Source organism: Macrobrachium nipponense, chromosome 37 (assembly GCF_015104395.2).
Source record: "Macrobrachium nipponense isolate FS-2020 chromosome 37, ASM1510439v2, whole genome shotgun sequence".
NCBI classification, from domain to species: Eukaryota; Metazoa; Arthropoda; class Malacostraca; order Decapoda; family Palaemonidae; genus Macrobrachium; species Macrobrachium nipponense.
This window is the reverse complement of record NC_061097.1, coordinates 47175503-47194510: the sequence shown is the minus strand read 5'-3', so window position 1 is coordinate 47194510 and position 19008 is coordinate 47175503. Positions and strand designations below refer to the sequence as shown.

The 19008-nt window shown below is 36.9% G+C and overlaps 1 protein-coding gene across 1 annotated transcript in view; it reads right to left on the bottom strand.

Moving 5' to 3' along the window:
• LOC135209244 (trichohyalin-like) overlaps positions 1-19008 on the bottom strand; it is a 41570-nt gene that overhangs the window by 3785 nt on the left and 18777 nt on the right. Inside the window, 15 exon segments of the mRNA XM_064241940.1 lie at positions 197-317; positions 583-672; positions 1900-2103; positions 2419-2475; positions 5634-5681; positions 5827-5868; positions 6491-6601; positions 7135-7179; positions 8612-8665; positions 9713-9778; positions 11344-11433; positions 12948-13013; positions 14451-15164; positions 16208-16258; positions 18329-18523. Coding sequence (XP_064098010.1) covers positions 197-317; positions 583-672; positions 1900-2103; positions 2419-2475; positions 5634-5681; positions 5827-5868; positions 6491-6601; positions 7135-7179; positions 8612-8665; positions 9713-9778; positions 11344-11433; positions 12948-13013; positions 14451-15164; positions 16208-16258; positions 18329-18523 — 1954 coding nt within the window.

Below are 19008 nucleotides of genomic sequence, written 5' to 3'. Positions count from 1 at the left end.
GAGTTAAGAATTGAATTAGAGCCCTGGAATCCGGTTTGAAGTATAAAGACGTAATCAAGTCCTGAAACCTAATTGAGAGAGTCAAGATATAATCTTAGGGACTTTCTGACATTTGTCTTGGCAAGCAATTGACTAACACCAAACTTTGGAATCTGGTTGGCAAATGCAGAATTAACCTAGAGCCTAATGAACTTACCTAGTGCTTTGAAATCTGGTCTACTTCTGTCATCCGTTTTTGCTTTTCTCAGCCTAACACCCCTGTGGATCTCTCGTAGCAGCTCATTGTGGGCGTTGGGCTTCTCCGACTCGTAGACGAACTGAGAAAATAAACGAGGTTGAAATCTACTCCCTTTGCAGTATTTGGTTTCCAAAATAACTTAACATCATACCGAAACAATCGTGAGTGTCACTGAGTTCACTGAAGCTTCTTCCATTAGGGTACTAGATGGCTACTGTGTACAGAGAATTTCCAGGTACTTCCTCACACCAAAAAAAGCAGTATAATTCATGTGTTGTAGCATAGTATAAACAGTGTAATGTATGCATGTGTGCGGATACTTAAAATATATTCAGGCCACTCACATTTCCTCCTTTGCCTCGAGATTTTGGCAGAATAGGTTGAGATCTGTCACTTTTTTCTCCAGGATTAACGTGTCTCAGTTTCGTGCCGCCCTGAAAATGAAAGAGGGATGAACATCATTAGAACACATCTCTTTCTTTTGTCTGGAACATGCTACAGTTCCTCTGGCAATCTTCCTATCCTGCATTGCTACTCCTGTATCTTTCACAAAGGAGATAACCAACTTCCATTAACTAGCCAATGTTCATATGATTTCAATCTATCTCTTAATCCACATTACCAAAATTTATCAAAATCCATGTACTACAGGTATTCTACACAGACGTAGAAAGTGGATAACTTAATATTCATAATAAAAACTTCCCTAGAATGAACAGACATTCTTGAAAAACAGAGAAAGTAATGCCATTACATTACTGCTGTAAAAAAATAATTAGTTACAATTAAGGCAAGAGAATGGTATTTTATAGTAGTACTGTAGCTCTGTTAAATAAAATACTACCCCAGAAGATTGGAAGCAAACCTGATAAAGAGATAAAGAAAAATGAGAAAGGAATCCAAAAGGTAACAACAAAACTCATGGTTCTGGAGTCTAACAGTAACCATAGAACTGCGGCTCTGACATCAAAAGGTAATTCAAGACTGGGTGAATCTGGAATCCAAAGGTAACCAAAGAACAGGAGGTTTGGAATTCAAAAGGTAACATCAGAACAGGTGGCCCTGAAATCGCAAAGGTAACTATGAAACAAGAGGCTCTAGGATCTAAAGGTAATCACAAAACAGTAGGCTCTCAAATGCAAAAGGTAACTACAGAACAGGAGGCTCTAGGACTCAGGAATCCAAAAGTAACAGTAGTCTCTGGAATCCGAAAGCTACATACAGACCAGGAGACTCTTGGACTCAGGAATCCAAAAGTAACAGTAGTCTCTGGAATCCAAAAGCTACCTACAGAACAAGAGATTCTTGGACTTAGGAATCCAAAATGTAACGGTATCTCTGAAATCCAAAAGCTACCTACAGACCAGGAGATTCTTGGACTCAGGAATCCAAAAGGTAACAGTAGTCTCTGGAATCCGAAAGCTACCTACAGAACAGGAGACTCTTGGACTCAAGAATCCAAAAGGTAACAGCAGTCTCTGGAATCCAAAAGCTACCTACAGAACAGGAGGCTCTAGGACTCAGGAATCCAAAGGTTGCCTCAGATATGGAGGCCCTGACATTCAACAGGCAACTGCAGAACAAGAGGCTTCAAAACCCAAAAAGTAACTCCAGAATAGAAGGCCTTGGCATGTCAAAGGCAATGAACCACATTAACTCACCTCAATGTGCTTCAGAACAGTGTTCCAGTCAGGTCTGGTTCTGACAGCCTTTTTTATATTTTCCAGGTGAGCTTTCTGGGACTCTGACATAGGCTTCTTGTTGAACTTCACTCCTGGAGGAGGTGGTGGGGGTGGCGGGACCCCTGGCATCGGAGGTGGTGGTGGGATTCCAGGCATGGGTGGAGGTGGTGGTATTTTATTGTTCTGAAAAAAGGACATCAATGAGAATGCGCTTCACTCAAAGTGGAAGTTATGGAATTTATTGCTGGAAACTAGAGTTTTATTCAAAGCAATACAAATGGATATAGTACTTCTTTATATGGTTTTTTCAGATGAAATTGAAAACTTCAGATACATATAAGAAGAAAGAGAGCTGTTTGGTGAATATTTTTAATTCCAAAATGAAAACTCATGTAAAAATAAATAATAAAATTGCATATGATAACCCTAACGACCCAGTTTCAATTTTCTCATTCATAAAAAATCACAGAATATCTGAAATATGACAATGTGCCATACCTTGTTGAAGTCTCTCGTGTCCTGTTCCCACCATGGAACCTTGCTGGAGTCTGACGTCTGCAATTAACATTGAAATAAATAACTATCCTCTAAAACAAAGCTTAAAAGAAATGAAGAAAAATCAATGAATAAAATGATCAATAATGCACTCTGTGAAATGGGGAGTTGTTACCTAGACGCCAGATGTTAAATTTTCACGTTGTCTAATGAAAAGTAATAATCATCAACTAATAATATAATAATTTTCTAACTTCTAAACGCGGCCAAAGGTACAGATAAATGAGACTGTCAAAGGGATGGGGTCCAGTCATACCGCCCATACTTATGAACGCAGCTACCTACGAATAAGGCTACTCCAAATCTAGTGGCTATTGTCAAAATTCCTTGATTAAAGGAATATGGAAATGAAAGTACGAAATTTGGACGACATGGCCTGCCAGCATTTTCCCGAGGTGTAACCGAGTACCGATACCTTCCCTGAAAAAAAAAGCAGGACGCCATATCTTAAAAAGTAACCATAGAATTTCCTTGCAAATAATCTCACTATGTTTCCCACTCCTAAATTACTGATTAATATTGTCCTAATGCAACCTAAGCTAATCTAACCTTACCTAGGGGCGTGGCAAAAAAGCTGGGGCTGGTGCAATACTAGAATACATCTCAGGAATCTGCGGAGGCCATATATTAATATGGAAGTTTAACCCTTTGCCCCCATCGAGTAGGTTACGATAAGGTACGTCCACACCACAGAAAAATGTCATAAACGCACGTTGGCAACTTGTCACATGTATATCACAAACAGGTTGAAAGCAAGTCAGCATGAGTGGAGAACGACCTTTGGGAAGTGCTAGATAATTCTGTTATTATTATTATTTCAGTAGATGAAACCCACTCACGTGGAATAAGCACACTAAAGGGGCCACTGACTCGAAATTCAAGCTACCAAGGAATGTTAGTTTCAACCTCCCACCTCAAAACCCACACTGCAGCAGTAACTGATCATGATATAGAGTCAGTGATTTTTTCATCAGCCCGGGGAAGAGTCGAACCAGAGACATCTGAGTGGTATGCAGTACTGGGCAGGAATACCAGTCACTGACTTGTATTTAACCTGTTTGTGATGTGTGTGTAACAGCACCCCGACTATATTCATCACATTTTCCCGCTGCATGAGTGTAACGAGTGTAACCTTAGGATGTATCTTGAATTGCCATTCTCAAGTAAGGCTTTTGGGCGAGGTTTGATCGTATGGTGTTGTTACGTTGCATGGAACCATTGGTTTTTCAGCAACGGGACCAACGGTTTTACGTGACTTCCGAACCACGTCGAGAGTGAACTTCTAACACCAGCAATACACATCTCTAACATCTCAGTGGAATGCCCGAGAATCGAACTCGCGGCCACAGAGGTGGCAGGCCAAGACCATACCGATCACGCCAATGAGACGCTATAGCTAAGGTTGTAGTTCGTATGTAGCTACTGTAGTTTGACAGTTGACCCCCAAAAGGAGATGATGACTGAAATTTACTATTTCTTGAAAGAGTTTCGTGCCTGATTCCCACATGTAGCATTATCAGCTGTTATTATTACATATTGGAAATTTCACATATACATTTTTTCTGCGAATAAATCCTCTTCCTTTGCACAGTATACATCATTTAGTCTTACCTTGACCTCATGAAATATTTTACTGCAAATTAAATGAACTTTTAAAAATACTTGATGTAGAAGAAAAACTGAAATGACATAATGTCAAAGATTGCGAACAAGACTGAGAACATCCGAAAAAAAAGGATTCAAGTTCAAAAACATTATATACTCCTAAATGTCTGATACAAGTAAAATTCATCTATGTGAAGAACTCTCAATGCAGAGAACAGTTAATCAATGGTAGAATGTCACATTAAGGTTTTGAAAGCTCAAATCTGATCCTAGACTGACTTTTTTCAATCTCTTCGTGAACGTCTCAGATTTACTATTCGTCCTTAAGATAAAGGCAAGAGAGTAGTCATCATTCATCTCGCTAGACATAAAAATGAATATGACGTACAAGAAAGAGAGAGAGAGAAGAGAGAGAGAGAGAGAGAGAGAGAGAGAGAGAGAGAGAGGTGGTAAACAACAAACAACAAAAGGAAACCATTGAACTCATAACAAAAACTACACCTAATTGTTAGTCAACGATCGGCTTCCGTGCAAAGAAAACAGGGTGGTCTTACTTTGGTGGGTTTGAGAGTCGCGACAGGTACAGGTTTCTTTGCTGGGGGTTTCTGGAATGGAAGACAAATGGAAAACGTCCTGTGAGAAGGGAGGAAAACAGCAACTCTTGGGTAGAAGACAAAGCAAGTTTGTTAGGACAATGCAGGTGTCTATACTCGGTGTTTTTCCATCTGTCCACCAGCCTGTGGTAACACTGCGTCCCGGGATTTAAGTAGTTATGCTACCTGTAAGTTTTAGGTGAATGGAAGGATATTTCGGTGTACATTTGCACACAGTAAATTATGTAAACACTTTTCAGTTGCAAATGTACACCCAGATATCCTTTCATTTACCTAAAACTTACACATAGCGTAATCATTTAAAGCCCGGGACGCGGTGTTACCATGCGCGAGCACCACAGGGGGGTGGACAGATGGAAAATAAAAAAAAGAGAGTATAAGGGTGCAGGGAAGGACATCCTAAAAGAGACTATGAAGTGTCTGGGTGACTCCTTCATGCTTCCTGGGGGAGAAAAACCAGGACTCCTTCCTTCAGGCATCTAGGGAACAACGAACGGGATGCTCACAACTTCCTGGAGGATTGTGCGATAAATCTTGGGGGGTGGGGGGGGTGGGGGGGTTGGTTTTCTAGAAGGACTTCAATATGCCCTCTAGGGAAAGGGAAATCTCTACACATGGGAGGTCTTGAATGGACAAAAGTTTGGGTAGGCCACGTTTTCTTTTTTTTTTTTGGGGGGGGGACTATAAAAATGTCTGGTGGTACAATTTTTAAAGGACATTTCTCAAGACCTCGTGACATCCTACGTAGGATACAAGACCCCTTGAGGGCATGCTGGGTGAATTCCTTCAGTACAGATGGATGCAATCAAAGGCTGTAAAGGAAAATGGTCAAAAGGAAGATAGAGATATACACTGTATATATGCATACGAGTATACATATATAGAAAGGGAACACTCCCAGTCAGGCACAGGTTCCAATAATGTTCTGAGTAAACATACCGGATCTTCAAAGTCGTCAGCTAACCACGGCAGTCTGGCGTTTTTGACCTGAAATGATTCGTCAATCAATCCTAAAAGACACTGAGAGAAAACGTCAGTTATTCACTGAAAATAATGAGAATTATGGCAACTTTGTATTCCAAAGTTTTTTTTTTTTTTTTTTTTTCGAAGACCACACACACCACTTGCTCACCTCTCTCAACTTTGACAACTTGATGCGGGTCGGCTCCAATCTCTGTGTAAACAGAACTCAATTCAGAGATAAACCCACGTCGCTTTGACTGAAAAGCTGCAGATCTAAATGAAATACTCATTTTGGGAAATACAATACATTAGGCAGATATTAGCAGAAAATAAGTAGCAATATTAAGAATGCAGAACTAGCTAAAAGTCTCTTTGACAGTAACTGGTCTCTATGTGAACAATTCAATCACAGTAATTTTACCTTCATTCAAATATCTCAATACTTCTTGACCTGCCACTTGCAATTGACAAAACATTTCCCATGCAAATATGTACAAGAATCTGAGACTTTTCTTCAAGGCACAATACTCATCATTAGGATATATCAAGCAATGCATCAAAAATCATGTTGGCTGATAAGAAAAATATTTGGCATAAAATCTGTCACTTCAAAGAACACAAGAAAAAATAAAAAACATATATATATATATATACAATATGGCAACCGAAAGCGTTGCCAACACGGGTGATACTAGTTGCACTTACAAATCCAGAGCTAACGGGTTACGTTCGATTCAACACGAAAGCAGCAGAGCTGCTTTGTCTGTTTAAACTCCACGAGCAAAAAACAACACCAGGGTTGAATTTCTTTAATTCAGCCATAGGAAACGTACCTGTTCTGACTTCCACTTATAATATTTCTCTTTTAGCATATAAACTGAGTGAGCTACGGGTTTTATCAGGGCCATCTCAGGGTGTTGCTTAAGAAAATCTTGCTCTAAGACCTAAGAGAAGATAGTGAGAAAAGGCTTTTGCTAAAAATAGGATCATCAAGTACAAATTACTGTGATTGAGATGTTGCAAAACAGAAGGGGCTATGTCTCAAGAATTCGTCTTTTGTATTCAGTCTATAGATGTAAAACAAAATACTATATACTATATATAAAGGGCAAAATACAAAACCCTGCAAGACAATCATTATACAGGAGGCATAGGAAATGATCAGTATAGAAATCGATACTTTGGAAAATAGTGAGGATGGATCAAGTGCTGAAGATGTGAGGTGTATATATGATATACTATATATAATATATATATATTATATATATATATTATATATATAGATGAGAGAGAGAGAGAGAGAAGAGAGATAGAGAGAGAGAGAGAGAGAGAGAGAGAGAGAGAGTGAATATATATATCTATATATATATAATATATATATATAATCTATATAATAGAGAGATTATAGAGAGAGAGCAGAGAGAGAGAGAGAGAGAGAGAGAGAGAGAGCCAAACGTCTCGACATGCCGTATCCTACCGTATCCCACGTCTTCCACCATGTGTCTCCATCATCCTCCTCCTCCTTCGAAGCGAAAAAAAAAAAAAAAAAAAAAAAAAAAAAAAAAAAAAAAAAAAAAAAAAAAAAAAAGTGTTAGTTAGCAGAATCAATTTAATCTCGGCACTAAATTCATTATACGTTAAAAAAATTAACTTAGCTAATAAGCGAAACTATTGTTTTACGCAGCAGCGGCTAATAATATTTATTTCCAAAAAGCAGAATCTGATGTTTAATTATCAAATAAAGTTTCTATGGCAACCGCTGCGAATGCAGAACAAAATCTGTTAACTAACAAAAGCAGTTTTAAAGTTTAATTATAAACTAAATGCAGAACAAAATCTGTTATCTAACAAAAGCAGTTTTAAAGTTTAATTATAAACTAAATGCAGAACAAAATCTGTTAACTAACAAAAGCAGTTTTAAAGTTTAATTATAAACTAAATGCAGAACAAAATCTGTTATCTAACAAAGGAGAGTTTTAAAGTTTAATTATAAACTAATTTATAGAATAGAATTCATAATGGTTGAATTTCAAAGTCTCTCAAAGCAGCTTTTGTGCAGCGACATTCAAAGATAATTTGTGAATGGCTTTGCTTGTAACTACTGGCAATGTTTCTATTAGTAAACAAGTAAGCATTCCACTACAAGATAAACAATACGAAATCTAAAGCAAACAAAATCCAACAGAGGAGTTTATAACTTATGGAACTTACATAAGTGCTTCAGGCCGTATAAGACTATGTACACGGAACCATTTGAAGCAGGCGTTTCGAACCAATTCAAAACTAATAAGGCATTTTGGGATAAAATCAATATAAACAAACAAAACGGACCAGGGTCAAAAGTCATGGTGGAACAGTGTCACATCGGTACAGGCTGTGTCAACAGAGGGTCTAAATTAGGGTATAGGGAACAAAATCATTATGGACAATATAAAACAAGGTCAGTACGGGCCGTGACTAGGATGGCATAATCGCTAGTCAAACTATTATGGGATAACTCGAACAGACGTTCACCTGTAAAAAAACATAACGGATCAAACACCTCAGGAAAGTCGTGCCAAGGGTTAACTCAAATGTATCTGGCAACAATGTTATGATTACAAAAGTGTTGCCAGATTCACGGTACAATTTCATATGTCACTACATATTTACGTACTAGACAATATTGTGTCTTAAAATCATACAGCATTGCTACCAAAGTCACTATCACCGATTTGACTAGCAGCTTAAACTTAAGATAAAGTCCAAACATATCTGCCAAAACTGCATTACCGGACATTCAGCAATGCTGCCAACGTGCATCTGGCAACACTGGACAATTACAGGTTCAAAACATTTGCCAGCGTCAGCATCGTCGACCCAGCACTAGCCTATATAACACCCAGCAGCCCTTGGTAAAATGGGAGATTAGTCAAGGAACCAAGCGATAAAGGGAAATATGATTTTCTCTGCACCTTGTCCGATGTGTCATCAGACGGTTTCTCCCACCACATCTGCTTTGGGTCTTTCTGCAAAAGGCCGTAAAGATCATTAGCAAAGTAGGCGTTTCCATTTGTTTTTCTTTCTGTGTATGTTTAGGCTGTCAAATTAGTTTGCTGTGGACATATCTTTTTATTAATGGGTGTGCAAGGTCTTTGCTGGCTGTGTTACACTTGTTAACATTTTAGTATTAAGTGGTTATGAAGCGTTGTTTGTGCTTGCAAGCAAGCGCTTACATAAACCCTCTGGTCGATGGAAAGAAAGACACAAAACCAAAGATAAATAAAATATAGAGAATGGAAAATGATGACCTCAGAAATAAAGTCTAATGATAATCTGAACATGAAACTGAACAAATTTTGAAACGTTTTCATCGTCGCAATAAAAAAAAATTAACTTTTACCAGTTTTCATCAAATGAAATATAGCTCTCAAAATAAGATATCACCTTGGCAAAAATTAAATGAAGCTAAAAATATAAAATGCTCTTCAGTGGATTATATAAAAACATAATGAAAAGGAAATCTAGTACCTAAAGAAATGAAACTCGTATATGACAGGAATCAACTAAAGAAACACAAAAGAAGATACTAAAGAAGATTAAATAATAAACAAAAACAGAGAGACAAACGGAAAGAAAAAAAAATAACCACTTAAAGGAAAAACATTGATGAAAGTAAATAAATATACAAGTGATAAACCAAAAGGACTAGAAAACAAAACACAAACCCAATGTTGGAAAACTTACAGGAATAAAGTGAAATAGAGAAAATCCTTTGAAATAAACTAGTAAATCACTACAGGAAAAGCTGAATAAATGAAAAATAGAGGAAACTTAGATATTCTTATTAAAACACTGAACATTTATATTTAAAAAACACAAAAGAGAAAAAATAGATAAACAAAATTTAAAAAGAACATAAACAATAAACCTTAAAAAATATAACAACGGAAACCAAAACTAGAATACAATGCCTAAACACTCAAAATTAAATTCAACCCTTCCAAAAATTGTAACTAAACCCCACCCCTTTCCCAAATACAAAACACCAAACAGAAAAAAAAAAAATGAAAAACCTTTGGTTTTGTCGTTTGTTCCTCCTCTTCCTGTTTCTCCCACCACCAACCTTCGTCGTCCACCATCTTGAATTGAGAGAAGCACAAAGCAGCGGATTAGCAGATTAAAATTAATGAAAATAAAGCGACTGGAGATCCAGTAAGCAATTTGCCTCTGCCATTAATGGATGGGGAATTAATTACTGAGAAGTGACAGCATTTATAAGGGCTTCGTTGTTACTAAGCGTGTTGGCACTTGGGTGAGTTGAAACTACTTACAGTATTTTATTTACATAATGGGATAAGCTCAGACTATTAAACAGAATTATTTATATGTATATGTACATTAATACATACTATATACTATATATACTATGTATATATATATATATAGATATATATATATATATATATATATATATATATATATATATATACAGGCAGTTCCCGGTTATTGGCGGGGGTTCCTTTCTGACAGGCTTGATGATAAGCGAAAATCACCATTAGCTAAAACTTGGCAATTTATGGTGCTTATGGCCCCAATAACTGGATTCTGGCGCCAATAACCGGTTAATGGCGCCGCCATAAATCTATGGCGGTGCCGATAACCAGAACTCAGTGCAATTTGGCACTGAAATCACCGAAAATATGAAAACTGGAACGCCATTAACCGAGTCCGCCAATAACTGGGGACTGCCTGTATAATATATATATATATATTATATATAATATATATATATATATATATATATATACAATGTTTTATATAAATATACATACACACACTTATATATAAATATATCTAAAAGCAGATTTTGAAAGTGGGGTTTAAGAGATATGCAAAAATTATGCAATTTAGGATTACAGAAATATGTTTATAGAAGGCTGGGAGACAACCAATAACCAACTAAGGCAAATGCAATTTGAAAACCTAAAATAAATCAAAATATAAATCTAATGAAGGAAATCAATCAAACAATAACACAATCATTTATACTCTTAAAAAATTAATTAATAAGAAGCAAGGATTGCTAAACAAACTCTCGAAAAAAAATACAATTGAACAATAAATTGGAAAACTAAAGAAAAAAAACAAGCGATGAACGGTTGGAAGATAAAATAATCAATAACATATAAATACAATTTAGCAATAAGTAAAAAACTAAGTAAGAAGAAAACAGGGAAAACTAAGGGAAAAAAAGGCAGGTAAAACTAAGGAAGGAGAAAAGCAGATAAAACTAAGGAAGAAAAAAAAATGCAGGCAAAAAGCAGGCAAAACTAAGGAAGAAAAAGGCAGGTAAAACTAAGGAAGGAGAAAAGCAGGTAAAACTAAGGAAGAAAAAATGGCAGGTAAAACTAAGAAAGGAGAACAGCAGGTAAAACTAAGGAAGGAGAAAAGCAGGTAAAGCTAAGGAAGGAGAAAAGTAGGTAAAACTAAGGAAGAAAAAACGGCAGGTAAAACTAAGGAAGGAGAAAAGCAGGTAAAGTTAAGGAAGAAAAAAGCATGTCAAATTAAGGGGGAAAAAGCAGGTAAAAACAAGGAAGAAAGAATATAGCAGATAAAAATAAGGAACAAAAAAACCAAGCAGGTAAAACTAAGGAAGAAAAAAAAAAAAAAAAAAAAAACAAGCAAGGAACGGTTGGAAAAAGACCTTTGGTTTATAGGGCTGTTGAACAACCTCCTCCTCTTCCTCCTCCTCCGGCTGTTCCCACCACCAGCCCCCCTCGTTGTCATCCTGCATCTATAGACGGTCGATGGTAAGCAAAGCATGAGAGATTAGAAGCAAATTAAATGCGTAATAAAGATGGGAGAATAGGAGGAATAAGTGGAATAACTTGAAATTGGAGCTGATTAATAGATAATAAGACTGAAGCAAAATAAATACATAATAAAGATTGGAAATAGGAAATAAATAAAGCAACGTGAAATTGGATTATATTACCAGGTATTAAGAGGTAGAAGCAATTTAAATAATAAAGATGTGAAACAAGAAATTTCTGGACTGACATGAAAAGTTGATTAAAAGATAAGGAAGATAAGAAGCAACTTAAATATGTTATAAATATTGGAGTTGAGGAATAAATACAGATATGAAACTGAAGCTGATTAACAGATAACAAAAGAGTTTAAAGCAAAATATACAATTAATATTCGAAATACGAGGTTAACAGAATACACGAATAAAAATGAACAGAAAATGTCATTACAAGTTGATTAGCAGAGACTTAAGAATTAAAAGCAACTTAAAACATGTGATGCAGCTTGGAAATGAAAATAAATGGAAGACATGAATAGAAATGAAAAGATAATGGAATTGGAGCAGAATAACAAATAATTCTGAGAGATTAGCAGCAACTTAAGTACTCAATAAAGATCGGAATTTAAGTTGGCTAACAGATAATTAGTGTTAGAAGCAACTCAAATACGTTATGAAGACTTGAGCTGAAAAATAAATGAAATACAGGGATGGCAAAAAAAAAACAAAAAAAAAAACGGAAATGAAGTTGATGTTAGAAGCAACTGAAATACATAATAAAGATGGTATATGAGAAATAAAATACAACAAAAGGATAGGTATAAAGCGGAAATGCAAATAAAGCTGGTTAAGGAGATATCAAGAGAGCTAAAAGCAGTTTGATTATGTAGTGAGTATATTAAATTAGAAATTTATTAGAATGTACTTATGTAAGCAAAGGTAGAAAATGGAATTCAAAGCTGATTAACTTACTACAGTAAGCTAGAAGCCACTTCAGTTTGTAATAAAACATAGTATAATATATATATATCTATATATATATATATATATATATATAATAATATATATACCTATATACGTATGCATATATATGTATATATATGCATGTATGCATATATGTGTATATATCTATACTTATGGGCTTAAAAAATTACAGTAGATGCACGTGACTTCGTTATATAAGTGAATACCACAGGCAAATGGTAGAAATCCGTACCGTGCGCTTTCGTCTTTATTGAGGCCTTGTCGAGGCCTGCCTCAATAAAGCCAAAGGGACTCAGTACAGATTTCTGCCTACCATTTCCCTGTGGTATTCGTTTATATATATACACATGTACATACATGTATAAAAGTCTACACTAGACAGAAAATTTAAAGGGGGGGAAGACAACAAAAGCAAGGACGCTAAGAGATTATATGCAAAACAGCATGGAACAAAGAAAGTTTGAGAGAACGTGTGAACATGGAGGCAACAAGAAAACATTAAAAACATAAGGAACCTTTGGCTTCAGTCGATGCACTGTGTCATCCTCGTTCGTCTTCTCCCACCAATTGGGCTCTTCGTCCTGCAAGGGGAGGTATAGTAGCTGTTAGCAGCCATTAGGAGCAACAGCTGTGAGACAGAGTTAGCAAATAGCAAAGCCATCAAAGCGAAATGGAATACAACCTGGCAAATGAACAAATTAGTGCTACTGGATGGCACCAGAGGTGACACGAGTTTTGTCGTTAGATTTTGAAAAAGCTAAACAAACGTTTAGTTACAACTCTACAAATATTTAGCGAGAACTGGGTATGCTAAAGGAATCTATTTCACGGAGCGACACGGCCAAGCCCAGAAAAGTTTAACTATATTGTTTATGGATCTCTAAACGAGATTGCCTCAACATAAAGTTCTTATGGGTTGCCAGTTTCTAATATAATTTCCCCGTCTTCTTTTTCTACGTAGAGGTTTTCAGTATTCAGTTCAACTTTCCCATTCAATTATGGTCAGTCAAATCCCACTGTATAACCTATTAACAAAATATGAAAAAGGCCAATGAGGTTAATTTTCACTGAGCTTCTAAACTGAACTCAGCAGTTGTCATAACCTTCAATTATTGTATATAATATAAGAATAATAATAATATGTGGCTTCTTGCTCTCACTCAACGAAATTGTGATTAGAATCAACTGGACTGACAATACCAAAGTTCTATTTTGAGAATGACATTCAGTTTATGACTAAGTTCCAGGTATGAACTTCAGTTCTTTGTTGGCCCCTTATGTCATTGCTGTATTTCAGAAAATGAATAAAAACCATATTTACCGCTATGCAACCTATTGATAAATATAGCAGGGTCATTCAATACACAAAGGAATATCTCGTACACACACAAACTGTTCCTCGAAAGCAGGTGACCCTCGAAAGGGATGGGATCTATGCTCTCATAGCCAATTAGCGACAGAGCGTAACCCCTTCCGGGAGCTATGCTCATCGCTGAATCCATGCTAGGACTTTCAGCATACAAACTTCAGTTTTTATCATGTTATTAGTACATGATCCTTGGAAAAGGAAGAGGAAGAGAAGGCCAAGCTTGAGGAAGGTAGGATGCTCGTCTTGCTGGAGAAAGCCAGCAACCTCCAAATGCATTCACCTACTTAGGACTCTGGTGAGGACTGGTATATAAGACGTTTCAGGTTCAGCACAAGAAGCTAGGACATAAAAGGGTAAAGCTGATTTCTTGAACGATGTTTCAAAAGGGACGGTCATGCCTCAAAACTTATTAACAACATTTCACCTGGGTTCAATTTGATTCTCGGGATATACATGTACTATATGTTTCCAGCAAGTTCAGCTGCAGTTATACTGCATCAGGTTTTCCTCGTTTTCAGTATTTATACTTTATATAAAAAAAGGAAAAATGAGTAAGTTTCTGGTTTCTTGGACACTGAAGGGAAGGACACACGGACTCCAAAAGCAAAGGGAACCAGTTCACACAAGGAGCAAAAGTGGAGTCACTTACCATGTCCTTGAATCTATTAGCCCTAGGTCTCGAAACTTTATCCTCTAACACTTTATCGAAGCCCTCTTCACCTCTTTTGGGAAACTGTGCTTGGATTTGAGCAATGATGTCGTCAGCATCTGGAGTTTCCTCTTGGTCGCCTATGTATTCGCCAAGAATTGTGAATTTGGGCTTTTCAAACGACTCATCATCGGCTTCGTAATCCTGGCTTTTGACGTAGGAGTCAAAGTTGGACTCGTCCTTAAGGGCAAAGCTGCTATCTGCCCTCTCACTAAGATTATCGTCCGAGTCTTGAGTTGCCTCATAGTTGTTAATGAAATCATCCTTCTGGAAAGACTTGGTTATTTCTTCGTTGGCATCATTAGCGACATCCTTAACGTCAACAGAGGTTGCTTTCCTTTCCTCAGGGGTCTCTGTTGACTTGGCGACAACTTCCTCTGACTTGGCGACAACTTCCTCTGACTTGGCGACGACTTCCTCGGACATGTCTTGCTTTGGAATCTGGACGTCTGAGTTGGGCTGTTTTGAATTGCCTAACGGTTCAGGCTTTTCTGCCACTTCGATGTCAATGGTTTCCAGCAAATCAGACAGACTTGTTTCGTTTGTAACAGGGGGAGGATGAGACTGAAGTTGTTGAGAGGCAACATCTACAGCCACAGACGACTCTGTAACTGGTTCTTTTTCCAGAAAGCCTTCGGGCTGTGTTTGCTCAGGCTGAAAGGAATCGCCTCCGGTTAGTTGGCTGACACTGAATGAAAACTGTCAAGGAGCCGAGTGAGGAATGTCCTCAGTTAGTCAGTTAACTCTTATGGAAACTGTCATGGAGCTCCAACTGATGGAAATAAATAATCCAGGGCGAAGAAAGAAATCAAAGTTTTAGTTCGATTAGCATTTAATATAACAAAAATAAATAGATGATAAGTTTACTTGCGTCATTAGCTTTAGAATATCTCTATGTCAGTGCTGCATTTAGTGATCTACTACTATCTAGTGAACTAAATGATGGAGAAGAATTATTATTAAAGAATGCTTTATAAATTACCTTAGTGCCTGCAAAAACCGTTTGTCTTTTTTAAAATCACTGGTAAACATGACAAGGAAGATAGACCCACACAGGGCTACTTTCTCAAGAATTAGGATACAAAAACAACACTGTAAACATATTACTCTGAATATCATCCGGGTAACGGCCTGAAAGTAGAAACCAAGTCAACTTTGATGACCTGAAAGAAATTTCATGAATGAAGTATTGTTTACGTAAATGAGTAAGGGGTGAAACCTCTGACAGAATAATTATATATGTGTATGTTCTCTATTCTCTACGATTGGGTATGTAGACAGGTAGCAGTGAACCTCATAGTAGAGTAGCGGTGAAGAAGAACAATGAAATAAAAAGGAACAACCACCACACAAAAAGTAATTGCATATATAAATAAATTCAACATAAGCCGTTTTCTGCAAGGTCCATTTGACTCAGAATACGATTAAAGTTAAAATACATGACAGACAATTCTCTTCAAACCCGGCAAGCTTAAATCTACTTTCATTCTCTCTTATTCTATGAAGTTTTGAGGCAAAACGTCACACCAAAGTAAAAACATGAATCCACAAGACTAAGAAATACTTTCACATAAATAAAACCCATTAAGACACACTGTATTTAGAGTTTAATGAGTTAAACTAAGTCCATTTTCTATCATTTCAGGAAGTTTTGAAATAAATGTCTTACGAAACTTAATATTACAGGATAAACTTACCTGATCATTTGCCTTAGCAGGCTGAGCCTTGGGCTTGTCATTCTTGGGTACCTGGAGAAAAACCAAAGTCAAAATTTAAATCATTTCCCTAATCTATCGTCATCGCCTTAACCTAACCTAACATTTGATAAATAGAGTAATACAACAAAATTATGTTATAAAAAGCAGACAAATATGATCTATTTTACTGAGATTCATAAAGGTATGAAAATTCTCAAAAATACAGTTTGGACTAACTTAAAATGAGTTTAAACATTACCTGAATTAAAAACAAACCATATCAAAATTCTCAAAAATAGTTTGGACTAACTTAAAATGAGTTTAAACATCACCTGATAGAGAAACAAACCCCTTATCAATTTTCATCTGTGAGAAGACATTTCATTTAAGAAACAGTTCATATTAAAAATTTACGATTCCTTAAAAACATCTCAAGAGACAATCACTTTGCTTGCTGCAATAACTGTCTACATTAAAACAATCATTTAATCAACATCAGACTCAAGATCCGAGGAGCATGCATATTACAACAAATGGAGCTCAGGAAACCAACATACCATGAGAAGAAAGGTGTCACCAGGATGATGATGATGATAATAGTTCACAAGACTTTACAACTGTTAAGCACTTTGAGGAAAATGGAAAATGAATGAATAACAAAAGAATGCCACGAAGGAATGGTAAATAACAGGCAAGTCTGTAAGTGAAAGATATGATTTTCAGGGACACAACATTCTGTAGACACTGAACATTAAGAGAAAAACACTAACACTTTAGTTCAAGGGCTAAAGGTCAAAGATCAAACCTAGGTTCCTAATTTCGCCACATAGGTGACCAGCAAGTGTTGGAAAGGTTAAGCCAAGGCCTGCTAGTCTTGTGTGTGGATTCACAACTTCAACAGAGATAATATCACAGGAACAGCGAAGTCCAAGAATTCAAGATCAGGGGTCAGTATAAGGCATCTACATTCACTTAGAAGTTTGTTAGCCAATCCTCTAGGAAAGTCAAATGCTGTATGTCAGCAGAGTCTTGGTCAAAGTTCAAGGATGGATCCCCTGCTTTAAGACGAGCATAATTCTCAGGGGAAGAACTTGTAGAGGCATGACCCACAGTTCTTGTTTCCACTGCTTTTGTCACACTCGGATGGCCCTCTGGCCCTCTGCCGGGATGGATCCTCCCAGCTCCAGGAGCTTCCCGTCTAACATCACTGTATTATCCAGAATAATAATGAAGACTTCCATCACATTTCCTCTTATTCAGCCAAAAACAGGTGACAGCAGATGGTGTCTTCGTAGTCACTGTCTTAGAGTAACTATGGCCAATGAATAAAGCAGGGCACAGTCGTCATCTTAAAGATTACATTCATGGAACCTTCATTTTAGGTTTCTGTTTCCTTGTGATTAAGACCATTCCATGACATGATTTTTAGAAAAGCGTGGGAACTGTGACTTCTAACAAACTGCACCAGAATGTTCCTTAGTTAAGAACTGAATACTTGGCTTTGCACAAAAAATTCATACCCTCTTCACCAGGTAAAATTTGAAGACTTTCTTTACAACTTCAGTTTGTGAGAACATAAGTACTTCTTTTCATTCTAAAATTTACTATATACAAAAACCTAGAAAGAATTTTGTGAATTAATGTTTAAGAACCACTGCTCATTATACAATTTTAGTTTGTTAAATCCTACGGTCACTGCAACTCATAGTGTTATCAGATTAACAAATAAAAAAAATTAACTGAAAATAAAATATTTCAAGTTCATCTACAAACATGGTTGTCAGAATCATATGGCCAACTGATCATTAGTCTCCAGGTTTTTATTAGTTGTTATAAACTGAAAAATAACATCATTAGACTTTTCAAATCCGTTGGTTCTCTACTACAGTATAATGATTAATTCAGCTGCTATTCTAAGTGATTAGTTCCTTCAACACGGTGCAGAATGTGTCTTGAAGTCATCTGTGTCTTGGGTTAAGGTCTGCTCTTCTATGTCGGCTCAGCGTAACACTAAGCTTGCACCGCTCATTCGTGTCAGCTAGGCAGAACGCCATCCCTATCCCATTAATTGAAGCCAGCCGAGCAGAAGACCATGTTGCCACTACTTGGCCCATCACTTACAGGCTTCTTTTCTTCTTCGCTTTCATCCGTCTCTTCCTCTTCGTCATCATCCGTTTCTTCCTCTTCGGATTCTTCCTCAGATTCTGTTTCTTCTTCCTCAGACTCCTCTTCCTCTGATTCCTCTTCCTCTGACTCTGATTCTTCCTCTTGCTTTTTGGTTACAATTTTCACTCCGGGTTTGGGAGTACTTGGTATCTAACAAAAAACATTGGTTATGTTTAATGCGAAGTTACTTCACGGGAGCACAGTGAAAACAAAAGGCTGCAGCCAGTTCCATAATTAACTCTCCTTGAGGCATAGCTAAACACAGTGGTATTATACCCCTATGAAACTCTATACAACCATTTTATAGAGAGCTGTGATGCATAAAATGTTAATGGTTGACACGAGGATGAGACATTGATGGCGTTGATGGCGAGATGAAAAGGGCAAATGCAAAAGAAGCAAACAAACTCAACTGAAATAGCAAGACCATAATTCCAATACCAAATGAGAATCTTTTCATATGCTTCAGAACAGCTCTCATTCCACTGGTATGAAAACAAGGCGAATGTCGGGATCTTTCCTAGATAGTGACCAACAAGGGTTTTCTGGGGTTGTTATCTAGGACTAATATTTACAGTCTTTTGTTAATGTTTTTTACGGTCATCTCTAAAGGGCTTGTACTAAACACACCACAC